The sequence below is a fragment of the Parambassis ranga genome, chromosome 4, assembly GCF_900634625.1.
Source record: "Parambassis ranga chromosome 4, fParRan2.1, whole genome shotgun sequence".
NCBI classification, from domain to species: Eukaryota; Metazoa; Chordata; class Actinopteri; family Ambassidae; genus Parambassis; species Parambassis ranga.
This window is the reverse complement of record NC_041025.1, coordinates 23,113,135-23,122,458: the sequence shown is the minus strand read 5'-3', so window position 1 is coordinate 23,122,458 and position 9,324 is coordinate 23,113,135. Positions and strand designations below refer to the sequence as shown.

Sequence of the window (9,324 nt, the reverse complement as noted above, 5' to 3'; positions counted from 1 at the left end):
GTGTGACTAGCTATGCACACTCTATTGGCTACAAACACTATCAGGTCAAAGGAGGTTCCAGCTGGCTACAGCATGCAAGGAGGGGAAGGGGGGGTGGGATGGGGTGCGACCAGGCTGAGAGAGGGGAGACATTATTGCTACACTTTGACGAGGAAGAATCTTGGAAGTCAAGCATCACAGGGAAACGAACAGCAAACATGACTGGAATGCAGCAGTGGCATCATGCACTTAAAGACGCTGAGCTGGAGCTCAGGGGGTCCAGAGTTTACCTCAGGAGGCGGCACGGGCGTCGCCGACCTCACGAGACCATGCAGGCATCGCCGACCCACGAAAATGATTGAAGGCAATGCCCTGTCGTAGTTTGGCAAAGTTTATACCGTGAACTGCCTTTTACAATTTATACATTTGGCTTCATCCTCTTTAAAAAAGTCTCAGACAACAAGAGATTTAATTCATCTGGATGGGTGTCCGATAAATCAATCAATCAATCAATCAATCAATCAATAAAAGGCAACAAAAAAAAATGGCAAGAAACTCGTTGTGAGGAGCGGTCGCTAAGGCAACAGCGCTGATTTGGTTTTACACTGGGAGCAAAAGGGTCAGCTAAAGGTGTTAAAGGAATTTCCGCTACACTGACAGTTGTGCATTACGATGTGTTGTTGTCTGTTGTCGTGGATACACTCGCCTCTGAAATCCCGGAGGCGTCCTTGGCCTTGGATTGATGACAGAGCACTGTGGCTGAGGCATCTTGTATCCACCTGCCCTGCCGTGTGATGGGGCTTTAGTTGTAGAGGGTCCGCCTCGATGCAAATCGCAGTCCAGGCCCGAGTCCAGGCCCGAGTCCAGGCCTCCCATTGGACGATCAGTGCCTCCCTGCATTACTCAGACGGTAGAAGAAGAGTGGAGAAAAACTTTCTCTGCTACAGCAATTTTTCCCGCCTCCACTCCGTTACTCCTGATTTCCACGGTCACTAGGGAGACAGCATCCGTCACACCATTGCCGTGGGAACAGAGGGTAGGTACCTGGTGGTGCTGGTTGACGTTGTTGGTTTGGCCAGGCTCGGGCTCGGGGTCCTGATGGTGGCATAGGTGGCCACCGTGGGGGCGGGGCTCAGCCTGGTGCACACGCTGCCGTGGGCGAAGGTGCTGGACCGTCGCTCGGCGTTGCTGATCTGCTGCTGGGTTTGGTGCGGCCTGCTGCCTTGTCTGCGCCTCTCCAGGAAGTAAGTGAGCATCTGGCCTTTGCCCTTGACGCTGACCTGACCGCGGCACACAAAGTCGTAGTGGTCGGTGATGAGGCGGTAGACGTCCTCGGTCACCTGAAGGAGAAACACGGATCGACCACCACAACATTGTAGCTTAGCATGAAGACGGGAAGCAGCTAGCTTTTAGGCTGCGGGCTGTAGAAGCAGCAGCAGCAGCACGTGGAGCTCACCTGTATCTTTCCCTGCACTCCTGTGCTGTCCATCCGGCTGGCCACGTTCACCGTGTTACCCCAGATGTCGTACTGAGGCCTCCTGGCTCCGATCACTCCGGCCACCACCGGACCCACATTGATACCTGAACATGAACACAAGCGCCCACATCACCATAGAGCACACATGACTGTTCACTGAACTCTTTTCATTTACAGAGAAATGTGCGGCGGCCTCTTTCTCCTACTGCTTAGTTTTTTAAGACATCTTCCAGTGGACTTTAGCTGGGAAATGAATGGGAGGCTGATGACACATAGAAATGTTTCCGGGGGGACCCTAAAAAGTGATGGACCGGACTGGGACGCAGCTTTAGTTGAACACTTTGTGACTTCTGAAGCCTGCAGCTTGTCATTAATGATCAGTGGTGGAGGAAGTACTGAAGCCTGGTACTTAAGTAAAAGCACAAATACCCAGCAAAATATATACTCAAGTAAAAGTAGAAGTGCTGCATCAACAATCCTACTTAAGTAAAAGTCTTAAGTACTTTTAAATGTACTTAAAGTATTAAAAGTAAAAGTACTCACACACTGAATATATATTATTGATTTCATTGCAAAGGATCTGACAAGGTTAAAATAAAATAAAAAATCAAAGAAATCATCTTAAAGGCAGGGTAGGAGATTTTGAAAACTCAGTGAGAGTCAGCCAGATTTGGAAAGTAAACACACGCCCCTTTCTCTCGGAGCTCACCCCGAAGCCACGCCTCCCAATCACATGGACGCATCACCTGAAGACGAGCTGCGGTCTGTGACTTCGGCCATCATGCACGTACCTCTCTGGTGCGCGCAGAGCAGGAAGAGAGTGACAACCAGCTAATACTCCGTGCAGGGTCCACCCGGAGGATTGGCTGATGTTTTTATGTTTTATAGCTTCAGATGATTCATATTCTTCGTTTTAATGAGAAACTGCCGAACTAATTGGTTGCTATCGGATTGTAAAGAGAAGTTAAACTAATTTAACAAAAAGTGCATCAGAATGAAATCTCCTACCCGACCTTTAAAATTAAAATTAACAACGTGTAGTTAATGTGTAGTTACATGTTCATTCCAGAAGCAGCTATGGACAGGTCTGTGTGTCATGAGGCAGGCTGTGGGCATCAAGTGAACAGAGAGGCTGCTGATAACAAACAGGCATTCAGCATGTTTACTGTGTCAGTGTTCCTGCTGTAGATTCATGTTATGATTCATGTTCATCAGACATTAATGGATGGACCTGTGTTAGCAGACAGCAGCTAACTAGTTAGCTAACTGAGCCAGAGCACCGGCATCATGACTGAGGCTCATTATAGAAACACAGCTGGCAGCGTGACACCACCTCCATGCAGAGTCTGACCTCACATCAGTCCAGCACAGCTGTATGAACTGTATTCATAAATGTACTTGTAACTACAGACATTTTAAAATTTGTAGTGGAGTAGAAAGTACAGATAACAGCTGCAAAATGTAATGGAGTAAAAGTATAAAGTATGCACTATTATTTTTACTTAAGTATAAATACATAAAAATTTACAAAGTACAGTAACGAAGTACAAATACTTAGTTACATTAAACTGTTAATGATGGAGAGGACTTGTTTTTGCACACTGTTAAACCAGAGGTGTCCGGCGACCTGTGGTCTCATATTTACAGTCAGCTCTGGAGGATTTGGGTGAAGAACAGATTCACATGCAGCCTTTTTGTTTTTCTTCTCTTTCTGGAAATCCAGCTTTGCGTAAATGCCCAAAAGTTACATTTCTGCAGGGTCAGGTCACACACACACACACGGAGCCCCACAGTCTGCAGACAGGATGGCACTGTGTACACCAGGTTACACTGGGATTAAACACGGGCTCCTGTCGCAGGCTCCCCACAGGATACCCAACACAATGGAACCCAGAACTTCAGGCCTCAGTGTGACGAGCTTCCTGCAGCGAACGCTCTCTCTGTGATGCACTTCCCACCAAACCTACCGGCACTCAGAGGTCACGGGTCCTAGTGCAATAGGTCAGACTGCTAGGTTAATGTAGGCCACTGTGTGTGTGTGTGTGTGTGTGTGTTCACTCACCAACTCTCAGGACAAAGTCATTGTAGGACTGGTAGTTGATGGCGTCCAGGACGTCAAACATCTCGATGGCAAAATCTGACACCGTGCATAAGTGTGAGGTGATGGACTTCTTCGCCTGCAAATAACACCGAGACACACGCACACACAGTGCATTAACCCTCGGAACCCCTGAGATACACACTTGCATCACAGAGGAGGTCTAAGATCACAACTGTTTACCCGTTTTTATTCAAAAAGTCACCAAAACATGTGCTTCTGGCGGTAAAAACATCCACATTCCACAGTGCATCTGGGATGTCATGTGACCAGCAGCCACATGACAAGAAATCAGCATTTATCTGCTGAATCTGCAGATTTCTACGAGGGACGTGAGAGTAAAAAAATGATTAATAGAGACTGAAATGGTTAAAAATCTCTGACGTGTGTTTGAGTTCTCTCGCTCGTGATGGTGTTGTTCACATAGAGGACTTCATACCACATGAACAGTGACTCCAGCAGAAACAATAATCATATTAGCCTCGGCTTCCAGCTTCTCTGATCATACCTATAAAAATCTAAAGGGCGCGCACCAGGTTTCCCCCAAAGTCAGACAGCCGCTGTGTTTGTTCCATAGAAATGCACAGAAGAAGCAGAAAGCACTTCTTTGTTTGTCAGCTTTGCCGACGTAGCTAAGCCCCCGCAGAGGATTTTACAGCAAGAAACGTGACGAAATGTTTCTAAATATCAACAAATACTTACCTGGAAAAAAAACAGGTCTGTCTGAATGCCACGCACATTCTCAAGGAGTTAATACGCTGCACAGGGGCTAAATTTAGCTCCTCTGTGTGTGTGTGTGTACCTTGGAAGCAGTTGTAGGAACCAGCCCTACTGCAGCCATGTATGTGCTGCCAATGGTCTTGATCTTCTCAATGTCCCTGTAGCACTCTTTATCCATCAGCTGGAGGAGAAGGACACATGGCGGCTGTTCAGATCATATCAGCCTCACTTTAGGATCATATGTATTATAGGTTGTGGTGGAGTAAATTTAAATGTGCTCATCGAGCACGTTGGAGTAAATTAATGCTTTACATTTAGCTGATTACAGATTCAGACGGGCCATCTGTAAGTCATTTCTTATTTTGAAAGACCAACCCACCCATCCTCCACCACCATTGCTTATTACTGTATATTACATCAATAAACACAGAGGGGTTATTTTTAACCCTCAGCTTTGAGCACATGATGCAGTGGAGGTCACACAGAGTTTAAAGTTCAGGATTTATGGATGGCTTTTACTCACCTCATCAAAGTCGGCGATGATTTCATTGAGCAGCCGCAGACACTCGACTCCCATGTTGTTCCCGTCCAGCTCGATGTAGAAGTCGTTGAAGTTGGCGATGGAGGCGAAGAGAACACCGACCTGAGCGTAGGACTGGTAGTACAGGTCCTGATCACACAACCGGGAGGAAGCATTAAAGGGTCAGTTCACACAAATTACAACAAACTATATTCTACACAATTAAAAAAAAAGAAAAAATAATCCTGCACAGTGTAACCGGGAAGCCATGATTGACTCAAACAGCATAACGAAAAAAGCAAGTATTTTGTCTTTATGATCACATGGATCCAGCTCACTCCAAGCACCACCATCTCCTCAGTGTCCACGGCCCTGTGGTCCTTTCTTGGCCCACTAAGGGCCATTAAGATGGCGTCGGCTCCCACCTCACCTCACCTCACCTCGCCCCGCCCCTGCCCCATCCCATCCAGCACCTTTGGGATGTTGTGAGGCAGGCAGTCCCTAATAAAGTGGAAGGTGAGCGCATGTTTGTTGTCATTTGTTTGAACTGAACCCCTTTGATCTAAATCAGAGAGTTTTTTTTGGAAATAAGACAAATCTAAAACATGAAACGTCCGATAAAAGAGTCGCAGAAAGTTCAGAAAAACGCAGAAAAGTTCAATAATTTTTAAGGTAAACAACAACATTTACTCCATGATAATGTCAGATTAGCGAAACTTTGAATTCCAGGCAGCTTTGAGTCCCACTGCGTTGTGTTATGAATACAGTGTATGGGTGAACTTTAGCCCAGAGGAAAGAGAGGAAGCCTTTCTATACACTGTAGCTCCACAGGATCGCCGATGTGCTGCGAACATACTTCCTGACTTCCTGCCCTCAGTGTTTACCAGCCGCAGCCTCAGATGATCCCTCTGCTCTGATCGTTAATGCATCTTTTTAACGTTTTTATTAACTAATTCCAGTTAAAAATGTGTTATAACGAACTTCATATCCATCAAGCTGCAGACCACAGCATCTGCTGCTTCTGCATTAATACTTGTGCTGGTGTGGTTAGCAGGTCCTGATTCACAAGCTTGAGGGCGGCATGTGTTCATCCCTTCCTGCTGAGGGAAGCAAAGATCAATAGAGGGGATGTTCATCAATCAGTGGATACAGACACTTTAACACCACAACACATGCTCGGGGAAGCGGCGCCATTGTCCCAAACAACTGGAATATTTTCTCAAACACAGAGGAAGCTGCTCTTCAGTTAAGGGGAGGCGCACAGACCCCACTTCAGCTTCAGCTTCAGGCTCAGGTTCAGGCTCAGGCTCAGGCTCAGGCTCAGGCTCAGGCTCAGGCTCAGGCTCAGCTTCAGGCTCAGGCTCAGGCTCAGGCTCAGGCTCAGCTTTAGCTTCAGGCTCAGCTTCAGGCTCAGGCTCAGGCTCAGGCTCAGGCTCAGGCTCAGCTTTAGCTTCAGGCTCAGGCTCAGGCTCAGGCTCAGGCTCAGCTTTAGCTTCAGGCTCAGGCTCAGGCTCAGCTTTAGCTTCAGGCTCAGGCTCAGGCTCAGCCTCAGGCTCAGCCTCAGGCTCAGCCTCAGACTGTAATGAGGTGAGATCAGATTACTTCTCACTAGATTAGATGAGTTCATGAGTCTGTGTCTCGTGGCCTCCTCATCAGTGTCCTGTGTCTTTATTTATCATACTTATTTAGGTGTAGTGTGCAGGACCGTAGGTTTAAAATCTGTTGCTGTTAGATGACAGGTGGGACGCCGCTCTTCATCTTGATCATGTAGCAGCAGCAGCACCATCCTGCAAACACCCTTCTCCTGCACACATCGCTCAGCAGCAATCAATATTCACCTGCTCCAGACTTTCATGTCCTGTTGCTTTCACTTATCTAAATGCATGTGTTAGGTTTAGATAAAGGGCCTGGTGGGCCTCCATGATGACCACCACCCATCTACTGACCACAAGGAGCAGAAATGTGCCTCCTTCAATGCTCCTGCTGCACATGATCAGTGTCCTAGTCTGCCTGAAAGCTGTTTAAACATTATGTGTTGTAATAAAAGAGAAGATGATCTCACACACACTGTTAGTAAAGCTCTTTAAAATAACATCCACGCATGCTGGAAGTGGATGCAGCGGGTCATAAAAACTGCTGAAATCATTAAGATAAAATGTTCTAAATATGGGTTCAAGTATAACTGTTAAACATAGAATAAATAAGGTGTTTTTTCCTGTATAGCTAATATTTTTCTGCTTTAGGAAAAACATAACTCTCTGTATAGTATAGTTCATAAATATGAGAATAAATAAACAATAAAAAATAGTTGGCCACATGTCTAAAAACCCGACCTGTAAAACCACTGAAACCAGCCCCTCTGTGTGTGTTAGGAAGCTCGGAGAAGCTCGTTAAACTGATGTTTCTGAGCGCGCCCGCCACAGACGCTCACCATGTTCCTGGGGTTCGACATGAGGAAGTGCTGAGCCACATGAGCCGGCAGCAGGTTGAAGAGAATCCTCTTGTTGTCCAGCTTCACCTTCTCCATGTCATCCCTCTCCTCCTCCGCCTGGACGCACACACACACACACACACACACACACACACACACAGGAGGATGAAGAGGAGTCAAACATCATGAGGCTCAGAGTGGAGCTGTAATAGCTTCTTCTTATCACTAGGGGGAGATAATGATTTACAAACAAGGCCGACAGTCACTGTGGTTCTAAAAATAGAAGCATGCAGCCTTTCATGATCCACTGAGACAACACAAGACCGAGCATGTAAACTGAGGGAAACACAGGCATCACATCAACCTGTTTACTGCAGATTAAGCTCCAAAATAAATTCAAAAGTTGCACAGAATGTGTTGTGTGTCTGTTGTGCGTATACACAGAGCAGTTTGCTGCAGTACAGTGAATCAAAAATAAAAACTCTGCTTTAAATGAGTCGATCTGTGTTGAAACCTCCACATCACATCACGTCGATCCAGCCGAGGCTTTAATTAAAACTATTTTTTTTTCTCAGAGACACACACACTCTTTGGGAGCAAATGAGTTTCTGTATTTTGCTGAAGGACATTGAAACGACCGTCCACGCGATCGATGGGCAGCCTGCGCCTCCACCTGAACTGCTGCCACCTCTAAATATCACATTAAAATAATTTAACATAGGCGCCAACCCTCTGAACGATGCTACAACACAGCTCTCAGCACCAGGTTGCTATGTATGGAAGCACACACACACACACACACACACCTGTGTAGCCCAGAGAAAGTCGAGCCGCAGTTTGAGGTCCAGCTGTCTCGAGTGAAGAGCCAGTGCGCCAGAAAACAACAGGACCGCCAGCACGGGATCATAACCTCGTGTGTGCAGGAAGCCACCGCTGGAGGAGGCAGGGAGGATGCATATTTATAAAATGAGAAAACAAAACAACTAAAAAAACAAAAAATACATTTAAATATATATGAAAACATAGTGGAGGGTATAAACAGCCCCATAACATTGACACAAATATGATTTTTAGACTAATAAAAATGATGATAACACACTTGTATTGCTGACTATAAATAAACAAACACATGCTGTCTTACCCCACAGCTTGTCGGTAGCCACTGGTCTCCATGACGACAGTGTAGGTGACAGAGAGGAGGAGGAGCAGGAGGATCTTGGGGAGCGAGGAGACGCGGAGGTAGGGCACCACGGTGAGGGTGCCGGCCACGCAGGACAGCAGGGCGTACGCCATGTTGGGACAGGCTCTCTCCACCGCTGTGCTGTTGGCGGGGTCGAGCCCGAGAGCGTCGGCGGGGACGTCGTCCACAGAACTGTTGGAGTTTACTTCAACTCTGCCCCAAGGAACACAGCCCACCTGGAAGGACGTGAACAGGGTTACACAGAAGAAGAAGGTTCAGGAGGGGGTCTGCACAAGAACAGATGAGAGCGCCCCCTAGAGGTCAAATACAAATAAACATGTACACACATCGTTTTATGTTTGTACCAAAATTCAACAAACACCTGTATTAGCATGTTAATAAATGGATATGGCTAATATTGGCTAATAAAATACATTCATGCATCTAGTCCAATTAGCAATTAGCCCAAAACAAAACTCACAGACTCACAAGCATGGCTGTCGATCTAAAACTGGTGAATTAAAGTGAAAGTCATGGGTTTTGTCTCTCTCTAATAAAACTTTTCTTTTTTGATATTTTGTAGATTTTATTATAGTAGATTTTATTATACACTCTTGCACAGGTTTGAGGCTAAATGAGGACTGGAGCTGATGCTGGCTCCAGCCAATTTGCGTTTAAAATATGTTAATGGGTAACTTACAGTGTGACAATTATTGTTTTTATTCTTTGGAGACTCGGCAGCACCATCTGCTCAGCTGTGATGCGTTACTCTGCCAACCACTGTAGGGCTGTAAACAACACGGTGGCGTCTGCCGGAGCAACAACATCTAACCCTTCTAACATCGTATCGTTTCAGTACATATACATCAACATATAACGACTGTTGTAATATCAAAGCTTTCAATCAAATGTGGTCCTC

At 46.2% G+C, this 9,324-nt stretch overlaps 1 protein-coding gene across 1 annotated transcript in view; it reads right to left on the bottom strand.

Annotated features, from left to right (window-relative positions):
- Positions 1–989: 989 nt before the first annotated feature.
- The window catches only part of adcy1a (adenylate cyclase 1a), a 32,348-nt gene continuing 24,013 nt past the window's right edge, over positions 990–9,324 (bottom strand). Inside the window, exons 13-20 of the mRNA XM_028404093.1 lie at positions 8,367–8,641; positions 8,032–8,158; positions 7,226–7,342; positions 4,798–4,944; positions 4,357–4,455; positions 3,519–3,633; positions 1,436–1,560; positions 990–1,319 (exon numbers count right to left, since the gene is read on the bottom strand). Coding sequence (XP_028259894.1) covers positions 990–1,319; positions 1,436–1,560; positions 3,519–3,633; positions 4,357–4,455; positions 4,798–4,944; positions 7,226–7,342; positions 8,032–8,158; positions 8,367–8,641 — 1,335 coding nt within the window. The remainder of the gene's footprint in view (positions 1,320–1,435; positions 1,561–3,518; positions 3,634–4,356; positions 4,456–4,797; positions 4,945–7,225; positions 7,343–8,031; positions 8,159–8,366; positions 8,642–9,324) is intronic.